The sequence below is a fragment of the Amphibalanus amphitrite genome, unplaced genomic scaffold, assembly GCF_019059575.1.
Source record: "Amphibalanus amphitrite isolate SeventyFive unplaced genomic scaffold, NRLGWU_Aamphi_draft 001208F_arrow, whole genome shotgun sequence".
In the NCBI taxonomy this organism is placed as follows: Eukaryota; Metazoa; Arthropoda; class Thecostraca; order Balanomorpha; family Balanidae; genus Amphibalanus; species Amphibalanus amphitrite.
The window spans coordinates 1-21,348 of record NW_024882702.1 but is presented as its reverse complement, the minus strand read 5'-3'; the positions used below and the strand labels follow the sequence as shown (position 1 = coordinate 21,348).

Sequence of the window (21,348 nt, the reverse complement as noted above, 5' to 3'; positions counted from 1 at the left end):
AGGAATGCCTCAAAGAAGCAGAAAGTATAAATAGTGTGTTTTCTAAAAGAAAAACTAAGGTGTTAGACAGAAAATACTCAAAGTGCACTTGGGATGTCAATAAAAGAAAGTAATTCATAGAAAAAGAACTAAATAGATTTTCGATTATTTGCTTAAATGTGTAAGCAATGATGAGCAGCAAAAGTTCCTGAGTAATCCAAGAATGAACCGAGCTGCAGGTGGCGCTGCGACACCCGAGCTTCTTGGCCCAGGTGGCAGCACTGAGCTTCGTTCGCTCCCTCTGGGGCTCTGAGGTATCATAACGAGACCATGGTGATGGATTAGGCATTCATAGATTAGGACACGGCTATGGATTAGAATAAGGAATACTTCATCCATGGCGAGGCCCTTAACGCAAGCATTCTGCATTGCATTTGCGGTACGTAAATCATTATTAATTATTTCCTTGCAGCCAAGCTAGCACTAAACATTAGGTAGGTAAATGCATAAATCATAAGAACAGTGCATTTGCAAAGACAGGAACGCAGCTTCCTACGGTCCTACATACAGTTGGTGGGGACTGGGGCGCCTGTCCCACCAGCTTCCCATTTTGCCCCAAGAAAAAGCAATTCGCTCCACTAGGTAGGTACACTCGGGGGCAGATTGATGTTCTACAACTCTTTATCCACCGGGTTCCTATGGCTCAGCATTGGCAGCAGCCGCCTGGTACCGGTAGACTGTGCCGCTTCACTTACTTGTCAAGCGGCACAGCCTACCCACACCGTATGCCACCGGTCTGGGTCGGTGGCTGGAAGGTGATGTGGGCCGCTGCGCCGCATGTGACGTCAGCGCAGCGGTGAGGGCCGAGCCCGGAGGCATGGCTCGGGTCGGCGCGGCGCGGCGGCTGGCGAGGGCTGGGGAGTGAGGTGGGGTGGGAGCACGGACCATCGCGCGGCTGAGCGAGTGGAGTTGACTTTCGCGTCTCAAGGCGCCAATTATTCGACCTAACAATTGTGCTAAAGCAGTTGTTAAAATGTCCTATCCCCAAGACAGCGCCTATCATCATACTTGCCATGCACATTACGACACACTTAAACGTGGCATTGGGACAGCCGATAGAATTTATATCACACGTGCATCGAGTTGCGGAGCTACATTGTTTTTAACAAATAAGTATTAAGGCCTTGATTAATGATTGAGCTCCTTGGTGTCTATTATTTCGCACAGCAATCGTCCAGAGACGTGGGAACTGGGGTTTTTGGATAGCGCGGCGTCCCAACTTTAAGCAACTCTTACTGTTCCTCTAATGTGTGGTCGCAGCCACCAATAGCAAACCGTTCTATCTAGGAACCAAAAAGTCGCGCACCTGGAACGGTTCGAACCGGGTTTCTCCAACTGGTCACCCTACGACGCTAGCGTGTATCCACTGAGCTGCCGAAACCAGCGACCACCCGCCGCGGTCAAACGCGATCAAATGTCATAATACTGTCATTGGCGGTCAGCGGATCAATCTCATTTTGTTTTGTGCAGACGAGGACCATTCTCGGTAGCTCAGTGGATGAACGCTCGTGTCGTGAATTGGCCGGTGGGAGAAGCCCGGTTCGAACCTCCCTGAGTCGCCGACTTTTTGGCTCCTAGTTGGAACGGTTTGCTATTGGGGGCTGCGAACACATATTAGAGCAACAGTAATAATCGCTTTAAATTGGGGCGTTGGCTGCGGCACTACTCATAACTCCCAGTTCCCACGTCTCTGGACGATTGCCGTGCGAAACAATAGACACCAATCTGCTCAATCAAGGCCTTAATACTAATATGTTATACAAAATATAGCTCCGCACCTCGATGCACGAGTGACATAAGTTCTATCGGCTGTCCCATTGCCACGCTTAAGTGTGTCGTAATGTGCATGGCAAGTATGATGATAGGCGCTGTCTTGGGGATAGGACATTTTAACAACTGCTTTAGCACAATTGTTAGGTAGAATAATTGGCGCCTTGAGACGCGAAAGTTAACTAAACTTGCTCAGCCGCGCGATGGTCCGTTCTCCCACCCCACCTCACTCCCCAGCCCTCGCCAGCCGCCGCGACGCGCCGACCCGAGCCATGCCTCCGGGCTCGGCCCTCACCGCTGCGCTGACGTCACAGGCGGCCCACATCACCTTCCAGCCACCGACCCAGACCGGTGGCATACGGGTGGGTAGGCTGTGCCGCTTGACAAGTAAGTGAAGCGGCACAGTCTACCGGTACCAGGCGGCTGCTGCCAATGCTGAGCCATAGGAACCCGGTGGATAAAGAGTTGTAGAACATCAATCTGCCCCCGAGTGTACCACTACCTACCTACCTATATTGACTCCAGTAGAATCTGAATTGCACTCACAGACCCAGTTCAGATAGGATTGAATGGCGCCTTTGGGAGAACTGGGTCTTACTAATCAAATTGAGGGCCGGCGGTTAAATGCTCAAATCTGTCCATGCACTGCCACAAGTGTTATCTAAATCAAAAATTGAGTCCTAATGGTAAAGGCATGGCCTATTGCCCCTAACGTGAGCCATGGTGGGACATGTAAGTCGTAACTGAGTCATTTTATTTCAAACTTTCGCCAGTCGGGCCTTTTACATTGTTTCAGGGGCTACGGCACACGGGGGTGACGGGAACATATTGGGCTGACTTAAAGGGACCCTCCCACCTTCAAAAAAGTTTATGAATTGGCATGAAAGTGATGTCGCTCGGTTCAGAAAGAGCGAAAACGAATATCTACCAAATTTCACCGAAAAATATTCACCGATTTTCAAAATATTAGACTTTTACTTTTGTTTACTTTTTGGGATCTTCGCTGTTTCTAGCGACTTTATTTGGAAGCAATAGTTTGGCAGCTGAAAGTGCGGCACTTGTTGCGCGCAAAGCAGCATATACCACCGCGTGCTACAAAACGTTTTAGTCAAACATTTAAAAATCGTTAGATATCTGCGTTGACGTCACACATTCAGAGGGGTATTCTTATGCATTAGCCCCTCTGAATCAAAATGCTGCAATTTTGAAATTCAATATTTCCGATTTAAGGCATTTCTCGATGTTGTGAGTGCCGAAACCGGTAATTGTGAGCCAGGGACCCCATTTTGGCTATCTCAACTCAAATCTAATGTTAAGGTGGGAGGGTCCCTTTAACCAAAGACAGATGCGCCACGGCCAGTCGCTACAGCTACTGGACTCATCCCGTCGAGACTTATCTCGAAGTTTTGTTTTGTCGTTCGTAGTAAGGCGCAGGACCTGACAGACATAATACCAGTCCAGTCAGATTGTTAAATCCGAAAGCTTATTGACTCGGGAGGTTTTGAACTCCTAAGAGTTTCTGGTTTCATGCCATTGCGAATCCCCAGCTTGAGGCGTTGCAAAGTTACTCCTTGCGACATTTTAGGACCCTGGAGAGGTTCGCTTATGACACTTATGACTTATGACCCACTAGGTCAGTGACCTGACATGACCTGCAAATTTGGTTAGTGTCAAAAGATCTGGCTTGAATCAAAGGTTCACAGTAATCACAAATAAACGTCAGTCCCCCCCTCCCCAGCTGGGGAGGGTTAATGAAGTTATAGTCAATTGAAAATTGGGTAAGTTCAAAGCATGGTCAGCACCGTTCTCATTATTACATTATAAGAAAGTATTAGTTGTATCTTTAAAAGTCAATCATATTTTGTACGAAAATAGCTTACGTGTTGAAAACAAGTCAACGGTTGAAGCTTCGCAGCAAAACCTGAGATGTTATTTACCTAAAGTTCAGGCTCGCGGTCAGGCTCATCCCGACGCTAACTCTGCGACCAATGACGTCAAAGGACGTCACCAGTGACGTCAGCGTCACAGGATATCCGATGTCTTGGCTCTCCCAAACAGGGACATCTCATTAGGCACCCCACGCAACTCGTGAGGCGGCCGGTCGAAGTCGCCTACTTCACTAAGAACTTGTCTTTTGGCCTAAAAATAGGGCCGTCCTGCGGTAGAGTCGTGAACGTGCTCCAGACTCACGTTCAGAAAACTAGATTTCATGTCACCTCATTTAGCAGCCAGCAAACTTCATCAGTCGCGCTGCAGCGGGCTGAGCTAACAGCCTCAGCCAATTTCCAGGCCGTCATTTAGCTGGACCGGTGTGTGAGCGACCCACGTGAATTCAGTTCTACTTGTTGCCGGCCGAATCGAGGGCCTCACACCGTTGACAGTTTGCTGCTCAGGTGCTCGGCATTGCGCCTGGCTCTCTGCCTGCTGCCTCGGCCTACAAGCCACGGCTGTTCGGGCGCCAGGATGAGGTTTACTGAACGCGCGCTGGGAGTGGCTTCTTGGATTGCCTCGGTCGGTTGCCAGCATGGATATGCCAAATAGGGCCGACCAAAGTAACAAACAGCAGAGCACAGCGATGACGGTCATATTTCCAGGCAATCTACTGAGTGATCCTCCTAGACTTATCCCCGGCCTACTAATGAGAGGATCACAAAGCTCCAGATAATGATACAGCTCTGCATGTTGTATCACGAATCCACGATCCTACAATGTGGCTGATGCTCTGTGCTTTCTGCATGAACATTTGACATGACTACGTCGTGGACCGCTCTGTCTGTCTAAACGGTCGCCTGTATCTCAAAGTTCGCTGCAAACGTTTCCGTCGTGTAAACACATATTTTTTGCTTTTCGGTGGGATGAACCGTTCCGTTTTGGATCGTCAAACAACAAGTCCGAGAATAAGTGGAAAGATGCGATGCTGTTAGTAACTACATCACATCACATCGAGGAACATCGGGATGGCCAGGCTGTAGCATATTTATTTACGGCATATGTGCTGTAGCAATCGTAGTCATACTGACAGGATGAGCATATATGTATACATTATAGGTATCTCCTTGCCACCCATGCTCTCTCTCTCTCTCTCCAGGGGCCCGGGAACGATTTTCAAGTTGGGGGGGGGGGGGCGAGCCTAAAATGCCTGATATGATGCATATGAAACAGTGGCGTAGCTAGGGGTCTAAGGGGACACGTACCCCCCCCCCCCCCCCCCATCGGGATAAAAGGGACCCTCGGGTCCGAGGCGCCCTGCGGCGCCATTTGACCGCTGAGGGTTAACGATGGCCATATTTCTACTCAGAAGGGTCCCATGGGGCTCGTTAGAGCACCTCATGGGCCCTAAATAGCCACACTAAGATCTCCATAAGGGCCCAAGCCGGCTTTTCAGGGCCTCTTGCGGCTTTTAAGGGCCCCTCGGTGGTCTCCAAAGGCCCGTTACTGGCCTCTGAGAGGTCTTACCGGCCTATGAGGGGCCAGTTCTAGGGGCAATTCCCGCCTGTGATGATCCCACACTTATTTTTCTGAGGGCCCCATAACGGCAACTGTGGGGCCCTCGTCGGCGCCTATGAGGGCCCACACCGGTGTCTCTGAGGGTTTCACACCTCCAACTCTGAGTGCCTATATACACCAGTGCCTATTAAAGCCCTATATCGGCGGCTCTGAGGACCAAATCAACACCTGCGCATCTAAAGGCCACCCACTGGTGACTTTTGAGGGCCCCACACCGGTGACTCTGAGGGCCCCACCGGCGTCTGACAGTACCATGCCGGTCTTAAGGACCCCACAGGACTTCTTCTGCCGGCCTAAGGACCCCTTGCCGGTCAATGAGACCCCCTGCCGGCTTGTAGAGAGTTCGCGTCAGCCTCAGCAGCTCTAAAGGCCCCACACCAGCGTCTATGAGGGCCCACAGCAATGCCTGTAAGGACCCTCATCGGCACCTCTGAGAGAATCACACTAGCACCTCTGAGCGCCCACACCGGCACCTGCATGGCGGCCCCCCCCACCGGTGCCTCTAAAGGCCCCTTACCGGCGGCTCTGACGGCCCTACGCCGGTGAATCTGAGGGTGCTACCGATAACCGAAGGCACCACACAAGCCCTTAGTGTCGCTGAGCTTTAATCCCATACCGGCCCTCCGAGGGCGCCACGTCAGTGCACTCATTGCCCCACACCCCTCCATCACACCCGGAGCGGGTAAACTGTGTTATACCTATAGCAACGATTTTACCACCGTTGTATGTTATGTATTTCTCAAAGTTGACTCAAGCTGGTGCAGTATAAAATCTGGCCTGCCAAACTTATGGCCAAGGTCAGGCCCAAATGAAAGCGGGATGACAATAGCAGATGTTGTCAAATCGATACTGTATCAGCAGAAACCATTCAGATGGCAAGGAAAATGCCGTGTGTTGATGTTTAGATGTATAAAGGAAACAAAAAGGAAAGAAGTCCGGAAAAGGGAGGAAAGATCTTTTCTCGCTACCTCAATGTTGAGGGGGCGCCGCCCCCTCGGCTCCCAAATTGGGGGGGCAAGCGCCCCCGCTGCCCCCCCTGTTCCCGGGTCTATGTCTCTCTCTCTCTCTCTCTCTCTCTCTCTCTCTCTCTCTCTCTCTCTCTCTCTCTCTCTCTCTCTCTCTCTCTCTCTCTCTCTCTCTCTCTCTCTCTCTCTCTCTCTCTCCCTCTCTCTCTCTCTCTCTTCTCTCTCTCTCTCTCTCTCTCTCTCTCTCTCTCTCTCTCTCTCTCCCTCTCTCTCTCCTCTTTCTCTCCAACTCCATTGAAAGAATCAACAACGCTTGAAATATCATTTTTCTGATGCATGGACACTGAGAGGCCCAAAATATATGCACTACATACATACATAATACATATGTAAATATCTGTAGGCGGTGTAGGTATGCATGTACAACGCGAAGAAATACGATGATACTATTTAGTGTTTGTAATTGTATCATCCACGCCAAGATCCACGCTGCATTCAGTTACACACGAGACAATCAGTATTGACGCCTGGCACCTCACAAACAAACATTGTGGCTGCAAACTTAATCAGCAGAGTAGCTTCAGCATGAAACCCGATGCGATTATTTGACGTCTGCAATGACGCCATGGGTGGCATCAAAACACTTCACCGATTGGCCAGCCGTGTACCCTGATGAATATTTAGCTTTAAACAACAACAAGATTGACAGTGAACGATACATAAGCATCGGAACTCAAATAAATATCGTGCTCCATGTGCTGTCGTGGAGGTCGGCATATGTAAATGTATTTTGTATGATGTCCGATGTAGGCCACGGAGCTGACTGGTGCGGCTTTTGGTGGGCTGGTGAGTCACGGCCGACAGGATAGGAAATTAAACTTTGTACAAGACAAGTTCAGCCTCGTATTATGTTGGATAACTATGACCCTGCCGTAATCTATCTGCGGTACATTAACCCTCGCCGGACCTATTGGTTTTCTAAATACGCCCCCTCGCCGTTTCGCCTCTAATTGAGCTAAAACCTCGCGGAAAAAGCGAGCGTGTGTGCTGTTACGAGACGCAGCGATTGGCACCCGATTTTAAGGTCTTAGGTCAACTGGCGACCTCTGAGGTCAGGTCAAGAGGCTCAAGGCGGCACAGGTTCGGTTTTTGGGAAATAACTTCGCCAAAAATGATCGCAGAGTCGCAATTTTGGCATACTCGTAATTGTGTTCTAATTGCTGAGGTGCGTCGAATGATATACTTTTTGTTCGAGTGAGGTCAACTTAAGGTGTTGACCTCGTGTCGGGGTCAAGGTAAGTTCAGAGCCTCTCAGGTCACGAAGTTGGTCGAAGGAGGTCATATAGCATATGATTCGATTTGGGAGATCTTTCCAAGTCCATTGGTGGTTTTCCTGACTCGCTAGCTGAATTTGATTGAGTGTTATTGATGAAAAGCTCGTATGACTGTTTGTTTGTTGGTTGTTTGTTGGGGGTTAGGGGCGCGCCGACGGCGAGGTCATTTTACGCCCACCGTAGTGAAGTCATAAATGACGCCAAGCAGGGTCAAAAATACAAAACGAAGCATCGGAACTTGCAAAGAGTGCACGGACCCTCGAGTGTCTGTGCTTGAGACAGTTTGAGGTCATTACCATCCCGTCGCTGAAATAACTGTTTTCATATTTCCTCATTGCCTTATTACGGCGAGGTCACGTGACCGACCTTACCTCATGTGACGCTAAGAACAATCCGAGATAGGAAAGTTGTGAGACCTCTCAAGCATACTCATTAGGTCCTGTGAGTTTCATCTCCCTGTGAAAGGTCCTCTGGCACTGAGAGCATTGCGAAATTGCGACATTTCAGGACCATACAGAAATTTACTTATGACGTCATAGGTCAGTGAGCTGACCTGACCTGAAAATGTGGCCGTTGTCAAAAGATTCGGATTGAATCAAAGATCAGGTATGCCAGATTTCAGTTCTCTATCGCCGGCGTGTTCCGAGTTTTCATAAAAACCCTAGGGGGTGCCTCCCCCTCCCCTCGGCTCGCTAGGGTTAACCCTCGCCGGCACGGGGGTTGATGCAACACCCCCTAAGGTTTTTCGCAACTGACTCGCGTAAAAAGTGGCCGATCGCGACGAAACTGTCAGTACCCTGGCGTTGATCAATTTTACATCTACTCTGAAAATTTCATGGTCCTGACCCAAATGACACCTTTAACACCTTTGACCTGTGACCTACTTTCTGAGACCATGTTGGCCGGAACCGCGATTCGGCGTATGTCGGCTCGCATTAGCCGCGCGTTTGCAGTCTTTTCCTGGTTTCAAGAGTTCAAACATGTGATTTGATGTTGCTCCCATGCATTAGAGTGGATATCAAGGTCACCTGAAGGCTGAAGGTCAGGTCAGGTCATTGACTTTTGATGGCCTCGGTCCACTTTTTCGAGTTTTATGTGTTTCTAGGCTAGTTTTGGAGCTGAATTCGATTTTAGCAGCCATTTGAACAATTACGAAGCAGTTTTGGTGCCTTCGTAACATGTTACGAAGCTGTTAGAGGCGGTTGACACGTAGGTAGGTACCTACTACGAATATCCGGCAGGACCCCAACTGGTTGACCTAGCCTGGCGTGACCCGACCTGCAGGCCTAAATGCATAAAGATATCATCTGTAATCAAAACTAACATGATATGTGTGATCAGCACCCCGAAAACGCCATGACCGCCACACTTTAAGACGTTTTAACAGGTCCCGATTTTTCCGACTTTTGGGTCATTGACCTGACCTGGTAGGTCAGCCGCTGACCTTGGGGCTAGGACCTTAAAATTGGGTATCATCGGATTCCTCTCATCACGGGCAACACGCTCGTTTTTTTCCGTGAAGCTCTAGCTCGATCAGGGGCTAAGCGCGAGGGGGGTCGTACCATTCCCCCTCCCCCCCCACTTGTGCCGTCGAAGGACGCAAATTAGCCTGTGCCGGCGAGGGTTAAATTGCTTTGTTTTTACGATGATGCTAGAAGCAAATATGTCGCTGCTCGCGTTCAAAATGGCGAATAGGTTTCTGATTCTGTGTTTACATGAGTCTCATGTGATGACCCCACTAACAATTCACCGACTGCCGACCCTATGACGCTCAAATGCTCTTTATGACTCGTTTACTAGCATCTTGGCGGGGAAGGCACTCGATCCGATACGGCCAAATTCTTCAATCGGTGACGCTATCGGTCACAGTTTTTTGCGCGTGACGACCGATCACAGTGTCTATCTCAGATATCGACGGCTCAAGACGCGCTCCTTACATACAGAAGCACCCACATCACAGAGCAATGCAATCGAGAGCTTTTAGGAGACATTCTCCAAGGACGGTCGCGAGCGATACTCAGAGCTGCGCTATGCCGTTGAAGCAGTGTTTTCCTTGGCAGTTAGCCAACCGTGAGGTCTGTAGATCACGTTGTGTGCTAGTTAAAGCCGCCTTATGTGTGCCCACTTGGTTACCGCGTGGGGCGGGGTGGATGGGAGGGGGTGCCAGGTGTGGGATCTGTTGACAGCCCCCCCTCCCCCCCCCCCCCGCCGGCGCGTGGGGCGCGGCGCGCGCAGTCGCGTAGGGCGCCAGATGCTCCGGGCTCCGCTCAGCAGGTCCTCAGTCGGAGCCAGGCGGCGACCGCCCGCGGCGAGCCAGCGGTGGGGCGCCCGGCGACCTCTGACCTCTGGCGACCGATGCGGGCGGTGTCGCGGACCAGGCAGGCGCCTGACCTCGGGTCAGTGAGGGTCCTGTGATTCCGGGCATAGCTGTCCGCAAAGACGCGTATCGTGCGAACAAGGATTGTGGTGCTAGCGATGTTTTCCGCGGTAAGTGAAGCAGTGCCGACTGAGATTTTCGTGATACGCGACGGCCGATTTTAACCACCCGACTGTGGACCACCCGATCTGTGGAGTGTGGTGACACCATTTGTGACGCCGGGTTTGACCCCGCGTGTGACCCCGCGTGAGCCGCGAATGAACGTCTCGATGGTAGGCGACTCGCGCGCCGCGCTGGTCTCCTCCATGGCCATCTTCGCCACGCCATCGAGCACGGTGGCTGTGCCGACACCTCCGCCGCCCCCGGTGCCGTCCTCCGGGTACGACCTGCCCGTACAGGGCCTGCAGACGGGGCACTTCGACATGATCCACGTGACTGCCATCATCTGCCTGGTGGGAAGCTTGCTGTGCGCCATCGCCACCATCGTGCTCACGCTGGCCGCAAACCAGTGGCGGATGTCGGCGTTCTACGCCTGGACCACCGGAGATCGAGTGCTGATCTACATGGCTGTCTTTGACGGCCTGTTCAACCTCACGCACATGATGGACCACGGTTTGTATTTGGCGCAGCGCGACCACGTGCGGCCGCGCCAGCTGTGCGCCTTCTTCGGGTTCGCGCTGTCGGTGCTGGTGATCGCGCAGAACGTGCTCGTCTGTTTCCTCGCGCTGGAGGCGTGTCTGATGGTGTTTCGACTGCGGCCACCCAACTTTGGTCGCCACGACTGGCGCCCGCTGGCAGCCAGTCTCGGTCCCGGGGTGCTCTTCAGCGCGGTGGCGTGGGCACTGGACAAGCTGGGTCCGAGCGGCGCGTTCTGCTACCTGGACCCGATCAAGGGCAGCCTGTTCCTCATGGCGTTCACCACCATCTTCCTCATCGGCGTGGGTCTGTTCAACCTGGTGTTTTACGCGGTGACCGTGATCCGCCTGCGGGTGGCCGACCAGCACAACCGCAAGCAGCTCGGCAGCCGCACCCAGCTCGGCCGCTCGGTCAACAAGACCGCCTGGACGTGCACCTACTTCATCGTCTCCTTCTTCGCCCAGTGGCTGCCCATGATCCTGTACGGCGCGTGGGCGATGCGCGGCCACCCGCCCTTCGAGCTCTTCATGGCCGTCACCACGTTCACCAATCTGGGCGGATTCTTCAACCTGCTGCTGTTCAGCTACATCCGACTGAAGAAGCGGCGCGCCAGCCACCTCAGCCGACAGAACGCGGTACGGAAGCGGGCCGGTCAGCGGTCGGTGCGTGCTGCACGAGCTCAGGTGCCCATCCGACGACCGGCTCCGGCGCATGGTGTGAGTTCCTAGACAGCTTCGTCTTTCGTTCTCTTTTGTATGGCTAGTCGCCTCTCCGGCTTGCCATCAGCTGTGGCTTAGCGCCACAGCGATTACTTTTCTGTTGACTAGTTCATCATCTTCTGCCCTGCAAGTTAATGATTCATATTTGTTATGCAAGCGTAGCATTTATTTGTTTGAATTTGAGCATCGTTTCAACTTGACAAGTTGTGGGTAGATATATGCAGAAGTAATAATGTTATGCTCGTGGTCGTCTTTCTTTGCTGCCTGTTTGACATGCATATTCGTCGTAAATGTATTAACAAGCATTTTCAGCATTTACATCTATTAAAAGGGCTAACAACCGCAAACAGGCTGGAATGAACGCGCATGACAGCATGTCTTACATACACAAAATACCTTTTGCAATCGAAACATCGATCTAGGCAGTGTGAGGATGTAATAGTTGGTATAATAGTCAAGTTTCTACTGATAGGTAAATCAAGGATCCGGCAAATTCGTCTTCCGTACCCTGGCCCTGCTTGGCTTTGCCTTGCTAAGCTGAACTCAAGCAATTAAGACAGTCGAAATTTGTAAAAGCAAACCAATTAGGTACAGCTCTTTACACCTTTCACCAATTTCGGAGGCCCCTCAGGTGCTCCGTTTTCCTTTACTTCGTAGTTCGAGTTTCCAATTTATCGATTATCAATGTCAATTGGCCAATGTCGTAAAGAACACATTGAGTATAGTGTGACAGCAATGGCTAGCGCCACCATGCGCCACCACAGAAGCTTAGCTTGGAGTTGCCGTGGTAACTTGTGAAGCTAAAAGAGATAACAAACAAGCACGTTATTAATCGACAATGGCAATGCATCCATTCAAAGCTGTACTGTCAATGGATTATTAATTGAAACAACCTGATTTGCTTCAACACTGATGCTGCTACTCGTTTGCCTTTTGCGCCCCGTGTCTAATGGTTGCAATTAATTGTTAATGGGCCATGAGCCTGTTGGCGATTTATTTGAATAAATAAATAAATAAATAAATAAATTATTTACACATCGCTTCACACAATATGATGATTTCTGGATAGAAGTTTTTATAAGTTATTTCCAATGGTCATGTCTGGTATTTGGTTAAACTAAACATCAATCTCTTTTTCCTCATTTTATGCATTAACCCGGTAGGCGGTGGGCCTCCCGGCCACCTTCCGCGCGGTGGGGGGGGGGGGGGGGCATTTTTTTGCCCCCCTCGTATCTCCGAAACTACTGGACGGATCCGGAAAATTCAAACGGCGTGTGATAGCCCTGTCAAATTTGTTGAAGGAAACCAAATTTCATTGACCTCGGGGTCACCGATGACGTCACAGGTCAGGTCAAAGATAAAATGTTTCACCGTTCACGGGGCTTCTAGGGAAGGCGCTGTAACACCGGTCACCGAGTAAAACGCATTTTGTCAAAAATCAGCGATAGGGCGTCAGTTGTCTAGTACATATGTTGCTATTAGAGGTCACTGGTCATACCAGGTCAGGTCACAGGTCAGGTCACCAAAGGTCACCAAGGGTCACCACATGAACCCAACTTTACTAAGGTTGTGCGATGCATGTTTTATGGCCAGTTTTTCATTTCCAACTCAATGGTGTTGGTTATAAGACCATCAGGTACGGTTTAGGTCACTTTCTGGTGGAGGTCAGGTCAAGGTCAGGTCAAAAAAGGTCAAATTTCAAAGTTGATATTTTTGCATAAAATGGGTATTGATTCGATGCAGCTCGTCACGGGGAGTCTAATGGTGGTCTTTGTTTTGCATTACGAGGTCTAGAATTGCTAAAAATTGAGTTTGAAAATTTGACGTCATCAATTTTGAACAGTTTTTTCGCTATAACTTGGCCAAAAAAAGAGGTATCGATCTCAAAATTGGTATGTAGATAGAAGGTGGTAGGGAATATCACATATGTTCCGGTTTTTCGAAATTCAAAACTTTTTGGATTTTTCGGCTGTTATATTCAAAAAATCTATTTTTTATTTTTGGAGGTCAAAATCCAATAAATTCGAAAAACCGAAACAGCAGTTTTGTAGCCCTCTTAATTCCACACCTTTTATCTCTGAAACATTTTTCTGTATCTCTAAAGCTGTAGGCCTGACAGCTCTTCCCGCGAAACCTTTTTTTGGATCGAAAATGGCAGAATTGACGTCACTCTGACGTCATTAGCGGCCAACCTATCATAGCCTTTGGAAAAATTTTGGTCACCATGTGCGCTAGCTACTCCCGGGAGGGTGTTGAAAGTTTGGTGACGATCGGCGCAGCGGTTCTCGAGATATATTGAAAAAACTAAAGAGGAGGGCAAAAAAATGCCCCCCCCCCCCCACCGCCTGGAAGGTTAAACGACATGTGGATTTAATTTGCCGCCGTTTTCCAAGCATTTCGATGCAAAAATACACCGAGAGAAAATAACATTTAAACGTTTCGTACTTCATTCTTTGGTAGCAATGCGTTATTTTTTATCCCCGTCTCACCGTAAGTATCTCTTAAAGTTAGCACCAACATGTCGTTATCAGCCGATTTCCTCCGCTGACATTAAAGGAAACTTCCTCCGTCCTCATTCCGAAGATGTGACCGTCTTCCACCGACTGCTGCCACACCCCCTTGTTGTCGTGGCCTCCACAGAGAGTGTCGAGTTTCTCACGCCGGCTATTTATAGAACGGTTACTGGAGGTCCTAATGTTGATGTTGTCAGCAGAAGTGGGAACTCGAACTTGAAACTGACAAAGAAAAACTACGGAAAGGCGTTAGCGCTTGCTAACACCAGTATAACGCCTTTTGGGGCGACTAACGGAGCGAGCGAGAGGGTGGGCCTTGCATGTGCGAAATTGCGAGGGGGTACCTCCAACTGACTTGTGCACGGCACCCTACTAACCGGTCTCTAGCGACGTGCCAAATTTGGGCACAATCGGCCCACCCGTTCGAGATCTGGAAGCGGCACCCTGCACGTGCGCACGTGCAAAATGGGTCCCAACTGACTTGTGCACGGCACCCTACTAACCGGTCCCTAACTGTGTACCAAATTTGAGCGCAATCGGTCGAGCCGTTCTCGAGATCTGAAAACGACCCCTGCACGTGCGCACGCGCAGCAGCACCCCAACTCTGGCACATGGATATATGTACAGTGCCAAGTGGGTGCCTACCTACATGCCAACTTTCAGCGCAATCGGCCAAGTAGTTACCGAGATATTGCAACAATTACAACACGGACACCTCTTCTTTTTGCCGGTGGCACGTGCATAAGGGGTCACCCACATGCATCAGGAATAGTCCAATACTTGGTAGAAGGAATGAAGCTACCCTACAAAAATTACCGCGTGTAAATCGGTCAAGTGGTTGCTGAGATATTATAAGCCTCGCAAAAGCGTGACCACGGCCGGCCGGCCGGCCGTTTATACTCAGAAATTTCCGTTAATCTAAGGAAAGACTACGCTCGCTTCGCTCGCTCCGTAACAAAAGTCAAAATAATTGTGTTTAGGGTGCTAATGCTCATATGTTTTACTTTCCAGTTAGTTATAAATCTGACAAAATCTGATAAAAATGTATGATTTTGTTTTATTTGTTATGTTTCGTTTTAGGTAGGTATATGAAGTCCTTTCAAAACTATTTGGGAATACATTGAAAAACCGTGGTTGTTTATGTGTTCTGAAGTCAGGCTTGACAAACAAAAACTATTGTTTGACCTCGACCGCCGATGGGTGCATTTCTTCGAAATGAGCCATTTCTGACGGTTCGATGTCCAGAGCTGAGTCTCCCAGTCTTCTGGGGAGCCCATAGCCCGCCATGGGCTCTCTGCTATTGATGTGTTCTCAGTACCCCGGTTAGCCAATGAGCTCCCTTTCAGCGTTTCTCGGGATCGATCAGCTTTGGGTGGTCCTGGGCAGCGAGCCTCTCTCATTGTGTGCAGCTTATGTTTGATACACTGCCCGTTGCACAGAGAATAGAGATTAGATTGACTTCCTAATCTGAGAGATCTAAATTTTAAATGGTCCACTGTGGTGTAAAGTTCGCTTCCAGATCAGATTGCCCAACATTTTGTTATGTGTTATGCTATTTTTGTATGACATACAGACTGTGGAGTATATTCAGTGATTCAACATTTATGTTGAGTGCATCCACACTCAGACTGAAAACAAATGCATATCATTACCCTACATCCAGCTCGCTTCAATCTTTCAATTGCAAATTGATTGTCTGGATTTCCGGAGCAAGGTCAGCCAAAAGCGGCACTGACCCGGACGCAATCTATCGGCACACTCCATCAGATATAACCGCTCGATCGTCCGTCCGTCTGTCTCGTCGAAATTTGTCAGTCGAATTGTGATGTACGACACTCTCAGTCGTCTAGTTGAGTCTGAGACAGTTGTCTTTCGTCGAACAGTGACCGTCGTGACGTCTGATCTTTCGACGATGACCTTGCCACTTGCCTCCGCTGAGATGTACAAATTTGTTCCGTTCCGTCCCATCTCGTCTTAAGTTCCGCCTCCGTCTAGTCTCCGTTCCGACTGCATTCCCTTTTCCGTCCTGTCTCCTTTCCGGCTCCGTAGCGCCTCCGTTATTTCTCCGTCCCATCTCCGCCACAAGTCCCCTTCCCGTCTACGTCCCGTATCCGCTTTTCCGGGCCTCCTTTCCATCTCCGCCACAAGTCTCCACAAGTCCCCGTCCCGTCTCCGTCCCGTATCCACTTTTCCGGGCCTCCTTTCCATCTCCGGCACAAGTCTCCGCAAGTCCCCGTCCCGTCTCCGTGCCTTAGCTCTGCTTGGCTTCCCGCGGTCTCCGTTCTCGTCCTCATACCATCCCCTCCGCGTCTGGCACCTCCTGCGGGTCTCATCTCGGCTCTGGTGTCCCAATTTAGCACCGCGGCAGCTATAGTTCCGCGTCTCGGGGATGCCTGGGATCGTTGAGCGGCGGAGGAGCGCGAGAGAAATGAAGGGATTCAGGCACGTGCAGGCACGTTGCAGGCACGTGCGGTAGCAGGGGCGTGGGGGGGGGGAGGATGACAGTGATATGGATGTCAGATAACAGTGATGGGGCGCTGGAACTTACTATAACCTTACGGGCAATCGGTATACATGCTGTTGATCTAGCTTCGTCCTGTGTAACCGCCGCATTGCAATGTTCAATGGCCATTAATAATAACAAGTGTGCCTCTGATATTTTTTGCAATGTCTTTTAAACTACTTCTTACAAACATATTACCTAACCCCAGTGGAGTTCACGCAGAAAAACCACGTAATGATAAATGTACTGATCATAGATCACACATACTGATGTGTTTTCCATTAATGTTTTTTTCCCATAAGCGCTTTCATTTTTCGTTTACATCGCGTGGATAGTGTGACCCATTCGCAAAGATTCCTATGGTCCCCAGGGCTTCTGTAACCGTCGCCCAGTCTCCCACACTTGAATCCGGATCCCACACCGAATGCGAGACAGGTCAATCCCCTTCAAAAGCTGCCGGTTTGTAAATCACGCTGCCTGTCATTGGGGGTTGCGAGGACGCTATCTAAAGCACCTGAGCTCGGCAAACGTGGACTGAAACACAAACAGTCCCTTATCTCGCCGATTCATGGTCTGCCCGAGGACCAGATGGATGTTTACACAAAGAGGTGTGCGATACGATTGTGATATCATTTTTAGCCGCAAAGGTGAGCATAACTCCAAAGGCACTACTTATGTACTACCCCCTGGGATAGGATAAAGGACGAAGGAAGTCCTGTACTGTTCGTCCACTCCCTATCATCGGCACATAATCCCCCCCCCCTCAACTCCCGTACCCCGTCCTCTTGATGAACAACTGAATAAAGCCATGGTGTAGCAACTTTTGTCCGATCCAGGCTGGTCTTGAATGCGATCATAGGTTGTAAGCAATTCATTACTGTAAAAGAACCGATCGTCTCTGACGAATAACAGAGGAACGGTTTTATTGTAAATAATTAGGGGTTACAATATATTAACCAACTTCGTTAAGTTAAGCCGGTGTTTAGCGAGGTGCCTCCCGAACAAATTATGAAACTTCTGATGAGCTCAGGTAAATCGGTTCTTTGGGCACATTGTTATAGCGGTGCCAAGTTCGCTCTGACCGTTCTAAGCCAACAAGCACTGACCGCTTACGGAAGCCATCACAACACAAACTGTTGAAAATTAAATGAAGTTTCTTCTTGAAGTTTGGCGTAAGACTCAGGTGGCTGCAGCGAAATGGAGCTCGCTGCCTGCCAAAGCTGTACATACAAGTCAGGCAAAGAAAGATGTCTGGCTCAAACGACTATTATCTTCCTCTTTCTACTGCTTTATAACGTAAAAAGGAACAACTTGGACTGGAAAATGAGAACAATGAATAATTAATGAAGACAATTAGCCCGCTTGCTATCTGATTGTGTATTATGCAGAACCTTGCCCTTCGCAGTGGGACTGCCATATTATGCCAGTCGTAATCGAGCTAAATCATTTAGCTCGTTAATGATCTATCAGCAAAAATTATATGTCCATATCGGTATACCACCATATAACAAGGACGACCAGAAATTCATGCCCTCCTTTTCTGGAGGATTGGTGCTATTATATCTAGAAAACATATTTTTGTCATTAACAATGACCATAAGCACTAAGTAATAAATCGTTCAGACATCCTTTCTGTTCAATCATAAACGTACCGTCTGACAGTAATGCGAGAATTTCATGGCCGCCCTACGAGCTTTGATCGTAGGATGATCAGCCTTGCAAGGACCACATGTGGTATAGACGTTGTACAGATGCAGTTTGAATTTGTCATAAATAGTTACGTTGACGTTATGCAACCCACGTTTGTCACGTTTGTCGTGTGTTGTAGCTTCCTGGAACAGCTTCCAGACCAAAAGTCTTTTCATGCATTATTTTCAACCAGTTAGCTGTTATAAAACTGTCCGGTTTAGTTCTCAGAATTGGATGCGACTTTCCACTTCAGTTCAAAAGTGCGCTAGATTATTATGCGTAGTAGCATATGTAACGTTTTGTACGGCGCACACCCCGTGGATCAGAGAGTTGTTTTATGAAATCAAGTTAAGCCAGTGGATTTGAATACCGTATAGCCAGGGGATATGGTACGTATGTAGTTTTCCAGTATGCCTTATCAATATACGTTTTCTTATTAAAGCGGGCTTTCATGAAAGAGATGTGATTATAACTTAACCGCAACAAGAGAAAAAAAAATATCAGTAGGCCGATAACGCCTCACCTGTTTTATTGCAGCACTGACAATTATGGATTGCGCACGAGGTATAAAGATAAAAAATGCATGAATCCGATGCATCACACTTGAGTGAGTATAAAAGATGGCTTAAGAATTCATGTCGTAAGATAATTGAAGAAAAATGAAGAGGCACTTTAAAATACTTCAGCGGTCATGAGTAATGAGTATACCTATCTAAGCTGGGTTACAGATTCTTGATGTATCCCATTCCAAATGCCCCGGTCGTAACTGACCTTAAAATCAACCATTCAGTTTAGGTTGGGATTACCCTTTTCCCCTATTATACATAATAACGTCAGAACATGGTCAGAACGAAACAGACGTAAAACAACCAGAAAATGGTTCGTCATTTTATCACACGTCCACGCTGCTGTTTACCCTCTCATTATTCCACAATATTTGAAGCTGTTACGTAAGACAGACGTTATGATTAGTAATGGCGAGCATTTTTGTAGATTGATCGATCGGAAAGCACTTTTGTACCACTTTGGCTTCGTTTTCATCATGCAACATCGCAACAAGCCAGACAGTTGCCATATACCATTTAACACATTCGAAACATTTTGCCATATTTCATGATGAATTCTGTGGGACATTATCGTCATAAGCTAGCACTGTATGTGACGCAGTAGTGTTTAAAATGCTGCCATTTCAAATGTTTCATGCAACCAGGACAGATTTCCCGACGATTGCATGACACGTTGCCTGTGCAGTGCAATACTTCAGCCCTGGTACTTAGTGGTCTAGTATCATGTTGCATGCTGCATGGCGTTATTAGCACAGATTAATGAGGCTGACAATTTGTCAGAGCGAGTAGCCCTCGGCGCTGCTTTTCTTACATTTAAAATCGGTGAATGTTTAACAAATACCTACGGCGTTGGTGTGGTACATCTGATGAAAGCACTTCTAGCCCAAACGACAATATATGTGTTCAATGTTTATCCATACACGTAGATTACACACGTAGGTTTGTCCCGCACCCCTCATCTACAGTATGTTAGTCAGCACCTATACTCACTGTCGTTTGTTTGATGTTTCAAATAATTCACCGATAGGCGACAATAATGTCCAAAGCAAATTGCATACCTATATGTACTGATGAATGTCGAAGTCTCCCACGCCGTCCAAACTTTCTGCAGCTATAGTTGGCCTGCGGCTTAAAATATTTTATTTCCATTCCAAATTTAAATTTCGCCAACCTATTCGGTGTCAATCACTCTAACTTGTGCAATTAAACTACCTATCCTGACTCGGGGGGGGGGGGGGGGGATTGCAGTTTCGAGCAAAAACGAAGCAGCAACACAAAAGATATGATGAGATGAAAAGACTGCGTAGGTTCCATGCGCAAGGCCTTTCACTGAATTTCATTACATGAATACTGTATGGGGTAGCGGTAAATGGTACAAATTATTACTCGATGTGACGTCACTGTCACCAAGATTGAAGACCGAAACATACTTTATTGCCCTAAGCGCAGCCGAGGGCAATAATGCTTGTCGGGGGCTATACAGTGGCGTCACAAAGGACAATACTTTTTCTTATTGCCCCTTCCCCATACAGTATGCATTTTATTGTCAAGCTCACCCCAATTCGTTACACTAATAAATGTCGCTCAACATGTTGCCGCTCTGGCCGGCAAGATCACTGGCCTGACACTTGTGTCAAGCTACGTGTCACCCAGCGTGTCAACGTCTGACATCTGTTTGCCATGTATTACTGACACCTGTATCACTTCCTGCGTCACTGACATGTACCACTGCCTGTGCAACTGACATCTGTGTCACTCTGTGTGTCACTTTCAGTGTCATTGACACCTATATCGCCCTCTACCCCTCCAGGCAGACCAGCTGCGGAGACTGAACGGAGACAGCGACACCATGGAGTCACTGGCCTACTCCAAGGTCAATGCCTGCGTCTGAGGTCACCTGAAAGGTCAACTTGTGCGCCTGAGGTCACCTTCAAGGTCAACGCGTGCCTCTGAGGTCACCTGAAAGGTCAACGTGTGCACCTGAGGTCACTCCAAAGTCAACGCGTGCACCCGAGGTCACCTTCAACTTTCAAGGTCAACGCGTGCACCTGAGGACTAAGGCCACTCACTCCAAGGTCAACGTGTGCACCTAATATCGCGCTCAGGGACCAGACTTTGATCATGCCGGCGAGGGTGCCGGAAGAAACGACTGGGACACAGGCCGGGACACTGCTCTAGTTTGTTACCTATATGTTAGACGTGAGGACTGATAGGCTCTCACGCCTAAGTTGGAGCGAAATTGAGATCTGATCCGATCTAGATAAGATCAGAATGATCAGATCAGATACGGCAATGGCACTCAGGCTCAGCGCATGGCCGATTGGACGGCCCGTTCATGTCTGACTCATATCGCCTGTCCTTATGTTGTCTGATTGACAGCATGCGGGCGAATGACCACACATTGACGCTCATATTTTGTGTGTACCCCACCGACTGTGTGTATGTAAGTACCGTAATGTGTGTAAGTCAAGATATTTCTCTGACGTTGACCATCTTGTATATGTATGTGTGTAGAGATGTTTCTTTGCGTTCCATGTTGCAATCAGGAGGTTGCAGACTCAATGTATCAATGTACAAATACCTACAGCTTTTCGTGATAGAGAAAAGAGAGAAGCAAAAAAAAAAAACACTTGGAGATGGTGAAGGGAGGGATAAAGCGAGAAACGAACGGAAAGGGTAGGAGAGTTTGGAGGATGAGGAAGAGCAGAGAAGGGGATGGAGGGAGAGAAC

At 48.7% G+C, this 21,348-nt stretch overlaps 1 protein-coding gene across 2 annotated transcripts; it reads left to right on the top strand.

Moving 5' to 3' along the window:
• Positions 1–9,598: 9,598 nt before the first annotated feature.
• LOC122371134 lies at positions 9,599–21,293 on the top strand. Of its 2 annotated transcripts, none has more exons than XM_043347250.1 (2): positions 9,599–11,344; positions 20,429–21,293. In XM_043347250.1, the coding sequence occupies exons 1-2, from the start codon at positions 10,250–10,252 to the stop codon at positions 20,507–20,509; spliced, it is 1,176 nt and encodes a 391-aa protein (XP_043203185.1). In that variant the 5' UTR covers positions 9,599–10,249; the 3' UTR covers positions 20,510–21,293. The 2 variants fall into 2 exon arrangements, with proteins under 2 accessions (XP_043203185.1, XP_043203186.1); XM_043347251.1 differs by having other exon boundaries at positions 9,893–11,263; positions 20,429–21,245.
• The last annotated feature ends 55 nt before the right edge of the window (positions 21,294–21,348 follow it).